The 18,190-nt window shown below is 48.1% G+C and overlaps 1 protein-coding gene across 4 annotated transcripts in view; it reads right to left on the bottom strand.

Annotated features, from left to right (window-relative positions):
- Positions 1-18,190, bottom strand: part of ADAMTS20 (ADAM metallopeptidase with thrombospondin type 1 motif 20) — a 192,368-nt gene that overhangs the window by 148,622 nt on the left and 25,556 nt on the right. For all 4 annotated transcript variants that reach the window (XM_075930234.2, XM_075930240.2, XM_075930230.2 and 1 more), the window contains one exon: positions 14,583-14,748. In XM_075930234.2, coding sequence (XP_075786349.2) covers positions 14,583-14,748 — 166 coding nt within the window. The remainder of the gene's footprint in view (positions 1-14,582; positions 14,749-18,190) is intronic.

Below are 18,190 nucleotides of genomic sequence, written 5' to 3' on the forward strand. Positions count from 1 at the left end.
AATTTCCCGGGATTCATTTGCATAAGCCGGGGGCCGCCATTTTTAAATCCCGGCTGGTTCGAACCCCGTGCCGCGCGGCTACACGCAGCATGAACTAGGTAGTTCGGACTAGGCTTCCTAGTTCGAACTACCGTTACTCCTCATTCCACGAGGTAGTTCGAACTAGCGGGGTAGTGTAGACATACCGTTATAGACTAAGGGTATGTTTACACTACAGCACTAATTCGAACTAACTTAATTCGAATTAGTTAATTCGAACTAAGCTAATTCGAACTAGTGCATCTAGACCTAAAAATTAGTTCGAATTAGCGTTTTGTTAATTCGAACTAGCATGTCCACATTGAGTGGACCCTGAACCGAAGTTAAGGCTGGCCGGAAGCAGTGCCAGCAGGGCATCAGTTTAGGACTTAGAGCGTGGAGCTGCTGTCTCAGGCTAGCCGAGGGCTGTGCTTAAAGGGACCCGACCCCCACCCCAGACAGATAGTTCTCAGGGTTCCCCGCTTGCTTGTCTACCTTGATAAGGGACAGCAAAGCAGTCCTGGCTTGGAGTGCCCTGAGTGCCCACACTTGGCACATCACAGCACTCGGCCATCAGCCCGGCTGCACTTGCCGCAGGCTGCCATCTGGGGGGGGTCAATCGGGGGGCTGCAGGAGAGCTTCCATCCCAAGGAGCCCGCAGAGCCACCCCAGTCCTCCCCATCGGGGGCTCATACCCCATTCCTCCCTCACCTCCTTCCACTTACCCCTCCCGAACCCCCCCTTCCTGATGTACAAAATAAAGGAGACGTGTGTTCAAAAATAGAAACTCTCTTTATTTAACAAAAGTGGAGGGTGGGGGGGGATTAGCCTCTGGGGAGACTGGGAAAAGGAGGTGGGAGAGGGGAGGGGGAAACCTGGGAGGAGGGAGCTGGAAGCGGGAAGCCAGGGGAAGAAGAAGGAGGGGAAGTATCAAACTAAGGTACGCCATATCTCCAGTACTATGTACAGATGTGATCTCCTCACCCCAGAAAAGATGTTTTGGCCTTGGAAAGGGTTCTGAAAAGGGCAACTAAAATGATCAGGTGTCCGGAACAGGTCCCATATGAAGAGAGGCTAAAGAGACTGGGACTTTTCAGCTTAGAAAAGAGGAGACTGAGGGGGGATATAACAGAGGTCTATAAAATCATGAGTGGTGTGGAGAGGGTGCATAAAGAAAAGTTCTTCATTAGTTCCCATAATAGAAGGACTAGAGGACACCAAATGAAATTAATGGGTAGCAGGCTTCAAACTAATAAAAGAAAGTTCTTCACAAAGCAAATAGTCAACCCGTGGAAGGCTATGGAGGCTATGAAGGCTAGAACTATAACAGAGTTTAAAGTTAGATAAAGTCATGGAGGTTGGGTCCATGGAGTGGTATTAGCCAGGGGGTAGAAATAGTGTCCCTGGCCTCTGTTTGTGGAAGGCTGGAGATGGATGGCACGAGACAAATGGCTTGGTCATTGTCTTCGGTCCATCCCCTCCAGGGTACCTAGCATTAGCCGCTGTCGGCAGACAGGCTACTGGGCTAGATGGACCTTTGGTCTGACCCAGTATGGCCATTCTTATGTTCTTATGTTCTAAGCTCAGGGCTCAGGGTTGGCGGTCTCACTGGACCACCTTGATTTTCATGCAAACCTGCTCCTGGGTTTGCATGTGGCCTTTGGTGGCCAGGCTGGCAGCTATCCTGCCCTAGACGGCCACTTTCCTGTGCCTAGTGCGGAGGTCGTGGACGTTGGAGGCCTCCCCCCAAACCTGGATGAGGTCCACGATCTCCGCACTAGACCAGGAGGGCGCCCGCCTCTTGCGGCCCCGGGCAGGTTCCTGGGAGCCGCCAACCTGGTCCCGAGAAGAGGCAGAGGGCTGGGTGGCAGTGGGTGGCTGGCTCGTGCCGTGCCAGGTGCAGGGTCTGCTGGCTGGGGGCTGGCAGGCTTGCACCTGGCACAGGCACCGTAGCCAGACTGTGCCCCTTTAAGGGCTCTGGGGCCGGGAGGGGGGGCAAAAGAATTTCCCTGGTTGTGCCAAGAGTGGCCACCAGAGCAAGCTGGGGAGGGCTAGCCTCCCACTAGTTCGAATTAAGTGGCTACACAGCCCTTAATTCGAACTACTTAATTCGAACTAGGCGTTAGTCCTCGTAGAATGAGGTTTACCTAGTTCGAATTAAGCGCTCCGCTAGTTCAAATTAAGTTTGAACTAGCGGTTTGCCTGTGTAGCGCTAATGAAAGTTAATTCAAACTAACGGCTGTTAGTTCGAATTAACTTTGTAGTGTAGACATACCCAGTTGAGTTAGTCTGTAAGGTGCCACAGGACTCCTCACCGCTTTTGCAGATTCAGACTAACACAGCTACCCCTCTGATACTATTAAAATTAGACTCTGACAGATTTCAGAAAACTTCCCATATTAAATTGAGAACTGTAAGGATCTGATCTGGGAAGATATGTCTACACTGCCAAAAAAACACAGTGAGTTTCAGAGCCTGGATCAAATGACTGCCTATAAATAGCAGTGTAGATGTTTCTGCTTGGGCTGAAGCCTGGGCTCTGAGACCCCTAGTCCCCTCACCAGGTTTCAGAGCCTGGTTGCCAACCCAGTAGGAATGTCTACACTGCTATTTTTAGCACTGTAACATAAACCCCATGAGCCTGAGTCAGTTGACCTGGGCTTTGAGATTCATTGGCATAAGGATTTTGTTGCAGTGTAAATGTATATTGAGGGGCTTACCATACTTATGCTTTGAAAATGTAGGGCAAATTTAAGTTTTGATGTATGAAATCTTTTTATTTTAAATTGGAGACATTCAGTTATGATGTGGGATATTTGTTCACAGCTGCACATTTATAAATGTGCATTAAAAAAATTAAATGAAAGCAACAGGGGCCAAATTCGATCTCATTTATGCTCAGGATAATTCATTAGGGTTGCCAGGTATCCGGTATATTTTTTGTGCATTTCTTTTCTTTTATTCTTTTTTTTTTTTTTCTTTTTGCTGAACCAATTTTTTTCCCACCATGTTCAGTAGTTTTGGTGAAAGTATCTGGTAAACCTATACAGCCAGTCCCCGACTTACTAATGAGTTACGTACCAAACACTAGATCGTAACAATCTGTTTGCAAGTCGGATTACATTCACTTACGTACGGCCGCACTGTTCATAAGTGTGGATTTCGTTCGTAAATACGAACGGTCGTAAGTTAATGCGTTCATAACTCGGGGACCAGCTGTAATTTATATTACAGTAATTCACTAACAATATTGCTCTCTATGATGCCAAAGGTTTCATTGTTTTTGCGGGGGGTTGAATTTCAAGGAATCTTTCGGTAGTGCTGCTGTGTTATACAATGTGACTGAATTACAGTTCAAGAAAAATAGTGGATATATTTGCGATAGGGATGTTAGCTATTGGTTAATTGAATAGTCGACTAACCGCATGAATTCTTATCAGTTAGTCGACTATTCTATAGTTCCCAGGGGTAGGGCTGGCAGCCAGTGCACTGTAGCCCTACTCTCATGGAACTGGGAATGCTCTGGCTGACAGTCCCGACCCCATGGACTACAGAATAGTCATCTAACTGCTAAGAATTCATGCAGTTAGTTGACTATTCAGTTAACTGATAGCTCTATCAGAGGCAGCAGCACTGGATGCCAGATGGAAGCCGGTCTGCGATGGAAGCTAGTTTAAAAATCAGCTCCCCGCATGGACTGGCTCCTGCTCCCCGCCCTTGATGCCTCTGATACAGAAACAGTGGGGGCGGAGGGGATGTGAGTTATTTGACTAGATTAACCGATAAACCTAGGCTTATCAGTTAATCGACTAGTCAACTACTTATTCACATCCCCAATTTGTGACAGATCTGGTAGTTTCCTGCAATATCTTTGGGAGTTCTTACTGTACTAAGTTATGTATCATTATGAATAGATATTCTTTGGTTTAAAAGTAGCTTAATTTGGTTATGTGCAAACATATCAATTTAACTATATAGTTTCAAAACTCACTTGTAGGACCATGTTTGTGTGCAGACAAGGCTCTACAGAATCGCTGATTTAGATGAAATATTTGTTTGACTCCTGACTTCTGCTCTATCTTCAGCCACTAAACACCCAGTACTGTTATTTACATTTTCTCTTTCCGCTACCTTACAAATACATACACTATGAAACCGCTCCTGTTTCTCCTCTTTTCTCTACTGAGATGAATAAGCTTTCTATCCAGAAAACCTTCCTGGTTCTGACCCTACTAGTCTCCTTCTCTCTCTCTCTCTTCCCTATACTTCGTGCCTGTGCCTTCTTATTCCCCCTATGTTAATGGGCCAATTTACTCTTTAGTCCTCCCCCAGCTCATTCTAATCCACTAATTAGGCCCCCATCAGGTCCACCATAGGGAAACTTAATTGGTGTTTAAGTGACTTGCATGCTGGCTCAGCTATTGGTTCCCAGCACACTCTTACAATTACCTTTACAAAGCTAGTTTCCTAGAACCTTTCATTTTGTGGATTTGATGGAAGGGACAGAGAATGAAATGAGGTTGGGGTTGCTGGTTTGGGGGATTGAGGGGGGGGGTTGAGAATGTTCTTTAATGAGATGTTGTGCAAATCTGACCAAACTGAATGATTTATTCAACGTATTGTAGATAGACTATTTTTTCTAATGTTGTTTTTCTAATGTGATTTCTAATGTAGTTTTGATAACAGACTTGTAAGTAATACCTTCTGTATGTTTCTGCACTTGCTAATCTTATAAAGTGTTGCAGGACCATACAATGAAATATAGCAGTACAAATATAATTAGAAAAACGTTCTCATGCTAACGGTAGTCTAGAAGGGTATGTCTACACTACAGAGTTAGTTCGAACTAACTTAGTTCGAATTAGTTAATTCGAACTAAGCTAATTCGAACTAACGCGTCTAGAACTAAAAAGTAGTTCGAATTAGCGTTTTGCTAATTCGAACTAGCATGTCCACATTGAGTGGACCCTGAACAGGGCTTAAGGATAGCCGGAAGCAGTGCCGGCAGGGCATCAGAGGAGGACTTAGAGCGTGGAGCTGCTGTCTCAGGCTAGCCGAGGGCTGTGCTTAAAGGGTCCCGACCCCCACCCCGGACAGACAGTTCTCAGGGGTGCCCCGCTTGAAAACCAGTCCTGGCTTGGAGTGCCCGGAGTGCCCACACTGGGCACATCACACCACTCGGCCATCAGCCCGGCTGCACTTGCCGCAGGCTGCCATCTGAGGAGAGGGGGCAATTGGGGGGCTGCAGGAGAGCTTCCACCCCCAGAAGCCCACAGAGCCAGCCCAGTCCTCCCCATCGGGGGCTCGTGCCCCATTCCTCCCTCACCTCCTTCCACTTACCCTTCCCTAGCCCCTTTTCTTGATGTACAAAAGAAAGGACAATTGTGTTCAAAAATGGAATCTGTCTTTATTGAACAAAACTGGGGGAGACTGGGAAAAGGAGGTGGGAGAGGGGAAGAGAAAGGCTGGGAGAGGGGAGGGCAACTAACATGATCAGGGGTTGGGAACAGGTCCCAGATGAAGAAAGGCTACAGAGACTGGGACTGTTCAGCTTAGAAAAGAGGAGATGGAGCAGGGACAGGATAGAGGTCTCTAAAAGCAGGGGTTGAGTGGAGAGGGTGCGTACAGAAAAGTTCCCATAAAGAAGGACTAGAGGACACCAAAGGAAAGGAATGGGTAGCAGGCTTCAAACTAGTAACAGAAAGTTGTTCTTCACAAAGCAAATAGTTAACCTGTGGAACTCCTTGCTGCAGGAGGCTGTGAAGGCTACAACTAGAACAGAGTTTAAAGGGAAGTGAGATCAAGTCATGGAGGTTGGGTCCATGGAGTGGTATTAGCCAGGGGGTAGGAGTGGTGTCCCTGCCCAAAGTTTGTGGAAGACTGGAGAGGGATGGCACGAGACAAATGGCTTGGTCACTGTCTTCGGTCCATCCCCTCCAGGGTTCCTAGGGTTGGCCGCTGTCGGCAGACAGGCTACTGGGCTAGATGGACCTTTGGTCTGACCCAGGACGGCCATTGTAAGCTCAGGGCTCAGGGTCGGGGGTCTCAGTGGACCCCCTTGATTATCATGCAAACCTGCTCCTGGGTGGCCAGGCTGGCAGCTCTCCTGCCCTAGCAGGCCACTTTCCTGTGCCTAGTGCAGAGATCGTGGATGAGGTCCACGATGTCCGCACTAGCCCAGGAAGGTGCCCGCCTCTTGCGGTCCCGGGCAAGCTCCCGGGAGCCGCCAGCCTGGTCCCGGGAAGAGGGGGTGGGCTGGGGGACATCGGGTGGGTGGCTCTGTGCCGTGCCAGGTGCAGGGTCTGCTGGCTGGGTGCTGGCAGGCTTGCACCTGGCACGGGCACCGTAGCCAGCCCGTGCCCCTTTAAGGGGTCCGGGGCCGGGAGGGGGGCAGACGAGTTTCCCTGGTGTTGGCCAGAGTGGCCACCAGGGAAACCTGGGGAGGGCTAGCCTCCCACTAGTTCGAATTAAGGGGCTACACACCCCTTAATTCGAACTAGTAAGTTCGAACTAGGCTTAATCCTCGTAAAATGAGGTTTTCTTAGTTCGAACTAAGCGCTCCGCTAGTTCGATTCAAATTCGAACTAGCGGAGCGCTAGTGTAGCGCCTATGAATGTTAGTTCGAACTAACGTCTGTTAGTTCGAACTAACATTGTAGTGTAGACATACCCGAAGTTCCTATTTAAACAGCAACTGTTTGGTTAAAAGTGGATTTAAATAGAAAAACTGCAAAGTCTGTCAGACCAGAGAAATGGCAGTGACCATAATTTAAAGGATAATGTGTAGTATTTTAAAAAATACAAACATTAATTTTGTTTATTATAGTCGTTCCTAAAACTAAGAAAGAATCAGGATTCATACAAATATCATGCAAAAGCAAACACTGGACAAAAAAATAAAAGGCAATTTCAGATCAGCACGCAACAATTATAACAGTATAATAACAACATGATTTTGACTAAAACTCGCGCTTTTTTATATAAGGAATAATTTAAGGATTGATATTTCCATGATTTTCCAAATTATGGAAACTACCTTATAGACAATACCAAACAATGCATACCACCATATTTTTAAGTAACTTTAAACAAAATAGATATACAGAAAAACCATTTCTATGGGATATGTAATACAGTTTAGACTATATGATCGTAATTATCTATTTTTGCCCGTAAAATTCATGAATAAACAGAGTTTTTACCTTATACTTTCTACTTCCAAGTTTAAAATCCACCTAATAGGATTCTAGGAGAGTCACTGTGTCACTCTGAAGCCTATATCTTTTTAGTAAGTGTGAAGCAATCAATGGTAGTAGCTACAAGCATGACCAAGCTCTTTTGGTTCAGAGTATAACCAAATTACTTGGTTTTGAAGTCTGTTATCATACCATTTTAAAGTTCTCAGCCATTTTGACTTTATAAATTACACTAATTAAGTGTACAGTTATATTAAGGCATATAACTATGTCATGCTGAGAGTTAGGTTTGCCAACTTTTCCAGACCAGACAGACCAGACACCATTTGCAGCAATAGCATCCAGTCCATCCAGTCTAACCAAGCTGGTACCCTACCAAGAGTCCTAGATTACTGTGAGATTAGAAGTAAATCACCACCCTTACACACAGCTAATCTATTTACAACAATTTAATTGACTGTATGAGGGAAACTGCATAGATCAGGACCAGGCAAAATATGGCCCACAGGCCACAATGAGTCACTGGATCTAGCTCGCAGAAGCCTCAGCCAGCTCCCAGCCTGCCCCACCATCACTCAGCTCTCAGAAAAGCTGGTTGCAGGGCCATTTGCTTCTGTGAATGCTGGGAGCCTGGGGGGAGAGGCTTCTCACATTGCCTCCACTCCTAGAATAATCTTGCAGCTCCCATTGGCCAGTTTCCAGCCAATAGGAGCTGCCTGTTTACAGGACAGGCAGCATGTGAAGTACCTCTCCTGCCCCCAGGCTTGCAACATTCATGAAGCACACATGGCCTCTGCAACTTCTCTGGGCATGGAAGGCAGGGACCCTTAGGGTACGTCTAGACTACATGCCTCTGGCGACAGAGGCATGTAGATTAGGCTACCTGGCATAGGAAAATGAAGCGCCATTTAAATAATCGCCGCTTCATTTAAATTTAAATGGCTGCCGCGCTGAGCCGATCAGCTGTTTGTCGGCTCAGCGAGGTAGTCTGGACACTCCGCGGTCGACATCAAAGGCATTTGTCGACCTCCCAGGTATGCCTCCTGGGATGAGGTTTACTGGGGCGGTCGACAAATGCATTTGATGTTTACCGCAGAGTGTCCAGACTACCGCGCTGAGCCGACAAACAGCTGATCGGCTCAGCGCGGCAGCCATTTAAATTTAAATGAAGCAGTGATTATTTAAATGGCCCGGGATTTGAATTTTTCTATGCCGGGTAGCCTAATCTACATGCCTCTGTCGCCAGAGGCATATAGTCTAGACTTACCCTAAGGGTTCCTGCCTTCCATGCCCAGAGAAGTTGCAGGGGCCATGTGTGTTTCATGAATGTTAGGGGGCTTAGGGAGGAGTAAGTGGAAGGACGTTAGGGAGGAATGAGGCACAAGCAGACCAGGGAGACTGTTAGTCTGGGTGGAAGCTCTCCTGCAGGACCTCCTGGATACTGACAGCACGCCCGATGGACCTCCCGTATGGTAGCCTGCAGAAAGTGCAGCCAAGCTTGCAGCAATGGGTCCAAGAGAAGCACCAGAGTGCCCAGGAGCAGCTCTGGCTCCATGTTACAGAGTGCTGTGGTGTTCCGAGTGAGGTCAACCAGAGCACGCAGAGAAAAAAATGCTTTGCTGTCCCTCATCGAGGTAGGCAAGCAAGCAGGAAAACCTGAGAACTGACTGTCCGAGGGGATCCCTTGTAGCACACACCTCAGATAGCCTCAGGCAGCAGCCACACAAAGTAACTCCTGATCTGATGCCCTGCCAGACCTGGTTCCAGCCGGCCTTAAATGCGATTCAACATCCACTCAGTGTGGGCGCGCTATTTCGAAATAGCAAAACGCTATTTTGAAATGCATTTTGTGTGTAGACGTGTTATTTTGAAATATCTTATTTCGAAATAACTATTTCAAAATAAGATATTTTGAAATAACGCTGTAGTGTGGATGTACCCTTACTAAGGAACTTGCTGCACTGCTGGCTGGGATCCGCCCAGGTAAGTGGCTCTCAGCCAGAGCAAGCCTCTGCATCCCAGTTGCTCCCTCCCCCCAACCCTTTGCCCCACTTCCTGCACTCCTCCCTCAACTAACCCACACCTCTGCACCCCCAGTCCTGCACTCATACCCCTTCCCAGACCCTGCATCTCCTCCTGCATTCCCCCTTCAGGTCACAATTTCCTCACCCCATCCCCTACCTCCAGTGACAACCCAAATACCTGTACCGCTTCCTGCACTCCTGCTCCAGTTCACAACTCCCTCCCAGACCCTGCACTCTAATCCCCTGCCCCAGGCCACAACCAGGGATGTACAAAGTCATTTAAAAATGGAACCATGTAACTGCTAAAATCCCTAGCAGTTACACGCATGACAAGCTGTGCAGTATAAAGCTTAAATAAGCTTAAATAAGCTTTATACGGCTGAGCGCGCAGCAAAGCCTCCCTAGGAACAGAGCTGACAGGGGCTGCCAGCCCCGCTCCTGGGGAGACTTCTCTGTGAGCTCTGCAGTATGTACTGAAGCCTCCACAGGGAGCCAGCACATAACCTGTGGCAGAGGAGCCAGGCGGGCCAGCCACCAAAAGGAGCTGCCTGTGGTGGGCCCTCCAGGATTGGAGCAGTCCGAACTACCTAGTCCGTGTCGCGTGTAGCCTCGCGGCACGGAGTCCGCACTAGCGGACATTTAAAAATGGTGGCGCCCGGCTTTATGCAAATGAAGCCCAGGAAATTCAAATCCCGGGCTTCATTTGCAACTCCGGTTGCCTACATTACCACCCTAGTTCAAATTAGGGTGGTAGTGTAGACATACCCATAGATTCTAGCCATTGGGCTGTGCTGCCCTGATCAGAGGGCTACCCTTATAGATTGTAGCCATTAGGCTTTACTGCCCTGGACTAAGGACCATTGGTACAGACTGATAGAGGTAGCTGATAACCTGGCAGTGGACCAGGCAGTGTCCACACCTCTGGATACCCGCACCTCAAGGGATGGGGTGTGCATACGCCATGACACACTCACACAAATCCAAACAACTTTCACAGAACAACACAACATACTATAGGGGGGCGGAAAGGCCACCCATTGACCCAGAGGGGGAGAAGCCCCTCCCAGAGCCCTACTGGGCTACACCTACATGCAATACCGCAATCAGCACACACAGTAACCCCACACATAGCTTCTCACTGCAATTCACACATATACCCATAAAACTTCCTGTCAGGGTGGTTAAACACTGGAATAAACTGCCTAGGGAGGTTGTGGAATCTCCATCATTGGAGATATATATGACAGACATCTATGACCTAGATGGTGCTTGGTCCTGCCATGAGGGCAGGGGACTGGACTCGATGACCTCTCAAGGTCCCTTCCAGTTCTAGTGTTCTAGGATTCTATGATCTACCCCCAGCAAAAGTCTTCCAGTACAACCACAGCAGATATAAATCAACACAACCATCCAAACAACACAATAAGCATGTGTATGGTATTTGTTGTCTATTATCTTGCAATTTCTAAATGCTGAGCCATTTTAGGGTTTTTTTTAACACCTGATCTTACTAATTAAATCTGTGATATAGAATAAGATTTCAGCAACTAGTATGTGATAAGCATTTTCCAGGATTAAAATCACAAACACAAAATACTAAAACCACACCATTAAACATTTTCAGAGAATTGATATTTTCAAATATTTAATCATGAAAGGAGAAGGTAGGGTTGGTAATTGTGAATTTTCAGTTTTACGTGTGTGTGTGTGTGTGTGTGTGTGTGTGTGTGTGTGTGTGTGAAACCAGAATGAATACACATTTGTTTCAGTCTCATCAAAGATGAAGAATTCATTAAATAGGATGCTTCTCAATGCCAGGTCAAACCAAACAAACTACTTGCTCCAGTTTTCTACTATGAGGCTGCACACATGTATTTATTTTTGAAGTCATAGGAACAAAGCCCTTATGCTCATATTAAAAAGCACAAGAAAGGCATCTGTTATGTCAATAGATTTAAACTGTTAGATACACTGAGAAATACTTCTAAAATGGCACTTTGATAATAGTATATTGATGTTTGGAATTATAGTTTATTATTACCTACAATCACAAATAAATTATTTCTAATCCCAGTCCTTGGTCTACTCTAGATGTTGTACTTCGAGGGTAGTTGCAGGTATCTTTTCCCCCATTACATCATGTTGGAGCTTTAATGAACCATAAAGATTCATGCATGGCTATGCCCATAGCTGTTGAAAAATTTACCTTATACTACAAAAGCAAAACCCAGGGAATTGTAGACTAGTGAAACTTAACTTAAATACCCAGAAAAATAATGGAGCAAATACTTAAGCAATCAATTTGCAGATATGTAGAAGATAAGAGAGGGTATGTCTACACTACAAAGTTAATTCGAACTAACAGACGTTAGTTTGAATTAACTTTGATAGGCGCTACACTAGCGCTCCGCTAGTTCGAACTTAATTCGAACTAGCGGAGCGCTTAATTCGAACTAGGTAAACCTCATTCTACGAGGACTAACGCCTAATTCGAACTAGTGGGAGGCTAACCCTTCCCAGCTTGCCCTGGTGGCCACTCTGGCCAACACCAGGGAAACTTGTCTGCCCCCCTCCTGGCCCCGGAGCCCTTAAAGGGCCACGGGCTGGCTACACAGTTTGTGCCAGTTGCAAGCCTACCAGCACCCAGCCAGCAGACCCTGCACCTGGCACGCCATGAGCCAGCCACCCGATGCCACCCAGCCCTCCCCCTCTTCCCGGGACCAGCCTGGCGGCTCCCAGGAGCCTGCTCAGGGCCGCAAGAGGCGGGCACCCGCTTGGTCTACTGCGGAGATCGTGGACCTCATCAAGATTTGGGGAGAAGCCTCTAACGTCCATGATCTCCGCACTAGCCACAGGAACGCAGCTGTCTACGGCCGCATGGCTGGCAGCCTGGCCGCCAGAGGCCACCAGCGGACCTGGGAGCAGGTCTGCTGTAAAATAAAGGACCTGCAGCAGTCCTACTCCTGGGCCTGCCTGCCAGGGGCCAACCCGGAGGCCTGCCCCCACTTTCAGGCCCTGGACCGCATCCTGGGGGCTCACGCCGTCCATGCCCCCTGGGTGGTCATCGACCCCGGGGCAGAGGGACCCGTCCTGGACACCGAGGAGGAGGAGCCGGAGGACGCCGCGAGCCAGGAGCCTGCCGGGAGCCTACCCAGGACCCCCGAGGAACCCCACAGACCACATCTCCTGTGTCGTCCGAGGCCAGGGAGGCCTCCACCTGTGAGTACCATCATGCTCCCCTTATGTGTACGGAGGGGTGGGGGGGGGGAGAGGGAGCCCAGGGACCGTGCGCCTGGGCCTTGCCCACCATGGAGCAGCAGCTGGGTGTCATGCAGGAACCTTGGCCTTGCAGAGGGGGGCTGGGTTTCACCCACCTTGTCCCCAGACAGAACTGACCGCTGCTCTTGTTTCACCACAGCAGCAGCACCTGGGACTGCAGGGCTCACCACCCCGCCTGCAACAGCCACCTGCACCCAGGCCAGCAGGCGTGCCAGGAATGAGGAGGACTACCAGCGGCAGCACCTCCGGTTCATGGAGCAGCTGCTCCGCAACCAGGAGCACTGGGTCCGGGAGGACCTTCGGCTGCGCCAGCAGAGTGTGGATGCGCTGGAGGAGCAGGGCCGTGGCCTCAGAGGCCACCTCCAGACCCTGGTGGACCAGTTCCTGCCTCCTCCTGCTCCGGTTCCTGCGGCTGCCCCAGCTCCCGCTCCTCCTCCCACCCCTGCTGCCCCTGCTCCCTCTCCCGCTTCCTCATTTTGAGATGTATTAACAGGAGTGTTATAAGCAAGACACAATAAGTACTTTTTCCACTGTACTTGGTGCTAATTAGGCCTCAACTGGAATATTGTATCCAGTTCTGAGTGCCACATTTCAGGAAAGATGTGGACAAATAGGAGCTAGTCCACAGAAAAGCAACAAAAATGACCGAAGATCTAAAAAACATGATCTACAAGGGAAGATTGAAAAAACTGTTTAGTCTTCAGAATACTAAGGGGGCACATGATAACAGTTTTCAAGTACGTAAAAGGTTGTTACATGGAGGAAGGAGAAAAACTGTCTTTAATCTTTGACACAGGATGAGAAACAATAGTCTTAAATTACAGCAAGACCAGTTTGGTTGGACATTACAAAAAACTTCCTACTTATCAGTACGGTTAAACACTGGAATAAATTGCCTAGGGAGGCTATAGAATCTCCATCATTGGAGATTTTTAAGAGCAGGTTAGACAAATGCCTCTCAGGGATAGTCTAGTAATACTTAGTCCTGCTATAAGTACAGGAGACTGAATTAGATGACTTCTCATGGTGCCTTCCAGTTTTACCCATGACTATGTAATTTTGTATAAAAGCATTGTTCTACACCATTAGTTGTCCGTATGCTATTAGTAGTCCTTTTTCCTATTTCATATTCAAGTAAATCATCCTAAATTGGGATGTAAAATACCATTTAATTGGCTAACCTGTTAAATGTGATGTTTAACTAGTTAACCAATTAAAGGACTGGTCTGGAGTGCTTCCATCCTCTTCCCCCGCCATAGGCAAGGGCTGCTCCAGCCAAGTCAGCACAGCCCCTGTCTATGGTGCACCCAGGTCTGCCATGGACAGGGGCTGCTCTAAAAGATCAGAGCAGCCTTTGTCTGTGGCGGGCTCCCTGGGGCTGGAGCAGCCTCCTGCCAGCAGTGGACAGGAAGCTGCTCCAGCCCCGACCCATTAAGGGTGATTCTTACCGGTTAACCGGTTGACCTTTCACATCCCTACTCCTAAATTGTGTTGTGACATATCCTAATTCTAAGCTCCTCAGGTACCCCCTTTCTGTTTCTCAACTTTAATATATTAATATAGAATGACTATGTAATATGAATATAAAATATTTAAACATGTAAATAATAAGAACATCCATGCCTATACTAATAGTAAATACTAGATAATACACTATATTACAGGATAGGAAGATTTAATGTATTACTTTTTAGATTTGTTTGCAGTCAATTTCTTTTTGTGTGTGTGTGTGTCAGTCTATACTTAAGTGGCAAATATGTATCTGATCCTGCAAAAATGTAATCCATGCAACAATTGTTGTGAAAAATAAAGCATGTGCATAAGTGTTTAAAGGACTGAGGCATATTTTTGCAAGCAAATTTATTCTTACACTAAAAGTGGGACATTTGTTTTTCACCAATGTTTGCTAGGTCTATGTAAAACAAATAAATAAAATCCATTCCAAGGTTTCAATGCAAAGGTAGTCATTAATAGTATTAAGGAAAAAATATTTGTAAATATACAATTTATTAAAAACACTAAAAACCATAATGAATAGACACATCAGAAATCAAAGTATAACTAACCTGAAACTTCACAAAGTTTATGGGATTTCTGATAAATGTCATTTTTTAAATCTCCACGTCTGTATATAAGATGCGGTTTGTTATGATCATCTTCATATTGATCTCCCTCTGTTTTCATCAAAGGTTCTAAAAAATATTCACCATCATGTGCTTTAAAGGTACCCATCTGAAAATAAGACAGAGGCAGTCAATGTATTTTCTTCTGATAATTATATTTTCCAGCAACGATTTTATATGTGCAGTAAAATATGTATGAAACAGAGATGTTAAATATCGGTTAATTCAACAGTCGATTAACTTCATGAATTCTTATCAGTTACTTAACTAGTCTATAGTCTCCGGGGGCAAGGCCAAGCAGCCAGTGCACTCCAGCCCCACTCTCAAGGAGATCTCTGCCACTGTGCTGCTGCCTCTGTATTAGGGGCAGCAGTGCAGGGTGCAAGGCGGGAGCTGGTCTGCATGGGAAGCCAATATAAAACCCTGTTTTTTATTGCCAGGGGGAAGGGGGCCTGAGCTCCTGGACCCAGCACAAGCCAGAACTGAACCGGGCCGCCTGGCTCCTAATAAACTTTAAATGCAGAGTCACAGCAGGGGTAGGTCCTGTAACCAGCACAAGCCAGAACTCAACAGGGTTGCTGGACACCCTGCTAAAAAATTTACTTGCGGGGCTGAGGGAAGAGAAATGCGTGTAGTTTATAGCATTAACCTCTAAGCTTTTGCTTAATGATTAATCAGTTAATCGACTATACTATTACATTCCTAGTATGAAATACTCAAAATTTAACTACAAATGAAAATGAACTACTGTATATGCTCAATTATGCTGTCATTGAAGTGGTATTTTTTTAAATTGTGTGTTATAGATAAATCTATTCCACCACTCTCCACCCTCAGCCTTTATGGTCTCTATCTTGCAAGTACTTCTACCATGGGTGGCTGGTTTAAGAGGCAAGGAAAGGCATTGCCTCCCCTGGGTTAAAGGGCATGCCTCCGCCGTGCGCGGCCACCAGCCCGGCCTCCTCCATCCACAGGCAGCCGCCACCACTGCCGGAGAGGGAGGGGCACTGGTTGGGGGTCAAACCCGGAGAGTCGCTCCTGGGAGATGCCGCCAGAGTCCTGGCAGGGAGCACGCAGAACCTGGCTGGAGTGCTGCAGAGCTGGGTACGTTCGGGCTCAGCTGATATGCTCTGTGCACAGCCCTTTCTCCCCTGCCCCTTCCCCCCCCTCCCGCTGGGGGAGCGGCAGTGCACGGACCCACTCGCTCTACCATGCTCTGCAAGCCAGGTCTGGAGGGGAGAGGGGTGAGGGGTTACTCCCCTCCCCCCCACGCTCCTCCTAATGGGAGCCAAAGCTGGTGTAGGGACTGGACTGCACTAAAATTAGTACCACAGGTGTCCCAGCTTCAGGCCCAGCAAAGAGTCCTGTCCCAGAAGCAGCTGGAGCCGGGCCTGTGGGGACTTCTGGGGCCCGATCACAGACTCCAGCCCTGCAAACTGGAAAGCAAAAGGTGGGGGAGGAGCATGGAGAGAACTAGGGGGAAAGAGGTGGAAGAGGAAGTGGCTTGTGCTGAGGGGAGGGGAGCAGGGCAGGAGAAGAAAGGGGAGGCACCAAGGGGCAGGGTGTAGGAGAGACAAATGCCAGGGGGCCAAGTGGAGATAATTAGGAAAAGGGCAGGGGGAGGGAGGGGAGGTGTCAGTGGGTTAGGAGGGTGGAGGGGACATGGAGAGGAGAGGGGAAGGGAGAGGCATTGGGGCAAGAGAGAGGAAGGGAAGGGGGAGGTGCTGGGAGAAGGGTTGAAAGGAGGGGTGGGCATGAGGAAGTAGAGGATGGAGCAAGTCATGTGTGAGGGCACAGAGGGGCATGAGAGGAACTGGGGCAGAGGATGGTGAGGGGATGGGCATCAGAAAGAGGGCAAGGGGGTCAGGGGCAGTGAGGGTAGGAGGAGCCACCAAGAGGGTGTAGGGGTAAGGGAAGGTGCAGGTGCCAGGGGATTCTGGGGGTGAAGCAGAAGGGCAGACACCTGCAGGGGAGGGACCATCACCAGAGGAGAGAGGCTGGGCAGGTGTGTAGAGGAAGGTGTTAGGAGAGGAGATGAGGAGGGGTAGCTACACATAACCAGAGTGGGGATACTGGAGGAGTGTGTATAGGGAGAGAGAAGGACTGGTGCAGGGGGGCAGGTCCCATGAGGGCTGAGGGCAGTGAGAAGGGCAGGAGTCAGGACAGCAGAGGAGGATGAGGGGTTGGGGGGCAGCAGGCACCAGGGGAGCTGATTGAGTAAGGGGAGGAGACAGGGCAGCAAAGGGAAAAGGTAGAGGTTTATAAGATATTTATTAATAATTTGGGTGCCACAGTGGCACATCCAAACAAGCCACAGGAACTCAATACTAATGCACACCACAAAATTCATTCTGCTAATGGGAGGAAAATCTTGGAGTGAACATTCCCCTCCCTCCCTCCCCCCAGTTAATGTGATACAAATTGGGTTAATGCAATTACAGGATAGTGGCATGAGGGGGGTTCAGTGGGGGCCAAACTCATTCCTATTGGTAAGAGGATGGTAGGAAAAGTTCTTAGAGAGGATCACACGATACCTTTTACTGTTTCCATCATGTTTCCATCTTGACCCCGAGAGTCAGGGGCATGGTTAACAGAGATCAGGGGGTGTGACTAATGTGTCCCTAATTTTGGTTCAGAAAATATGGTCACCATACACGGAGAGAACAAAGTTCATATGGCTGCCCTTAAAGGGGCAAGCCTTTTTTTTGCTCAACAAAAAAATCCTTGGTGTTCCCCATAAAAAAAATTGTTTGGTGTTCCTCGGTTTTAAAAAGTTTAAGAGACACTGGTGTACAGGGAAGGGCAGGAGGGACTGAGCTGCATGAGCAGAGCATGGAGAGAGGAGAGGAGGTGCTCCACAATGAGCTGGGGGTTCTGTTCCCACAGAGTCACAAGGGCAGCCTGCAGTAACTGGAGCCAGAGGTGCAGCATAGTGTCTAAGAGCCGGAGACTGCTTGGAGGCAGGTCCAGCTCCATAGCTGGAGTGATGTGGTTTCCTCAAGGACAACCAGAGCAGGCAGCGAAAAGGCTTTTCTGTCCCTCAGTGAGGTAGACAAAGGAGAAGGGCTTCAGACACAACTTCAGGGGGTAGCCAAATTAGTTTACTAGGGTACGTCTACACTACAGCGTTAATTCGAGTTATCTTAATTTGAAATAGCTAATTTGAATTAACGCATCTACACACAAAAACTATTTCGAAATAGCGTTTTGCTATTTTGAAATAGCGCATCCACACTGAGTGGATCCTGAACCAAAGTTAAGGCAGGCCGGAACCAGTGCCGGCAGGGCATCAGGTTAGGACTTAGTGTGTGGGGCTGAGACTAACTGAACTCCATGCTTAAAGGGACCCTACCCCCACCCCGGACAGACCGTTCTCAGGGTTCCCTGCTTGCTTGTCTACCTCGATGAGGGACAGCAAAGCAGTCCTGTCTTGGAGTGCCCTGAGTGCTCAAACTCGGGACACCACAGCACTCGGCCACATGGAGCCAGAGCTGCCCCTGGGCACACCAGTGTGTCTCATGTGGTCGTTGCCATCAGCCTGGCTGCACTTG

This window comes from Pelodiscus sinensis, chromosome 1, assembly GCF_052426305.1.
Source record: "Pelodiscus sinensis isolate ZL-2025 chromosome 1, ASM5242630v1, whole genome shotgun sequence".
NCBI lineage: Eukaryota > Metazoa > Chordata > Testudines > Trionychidae > Pelodiscus > Pelodiscus sinensis.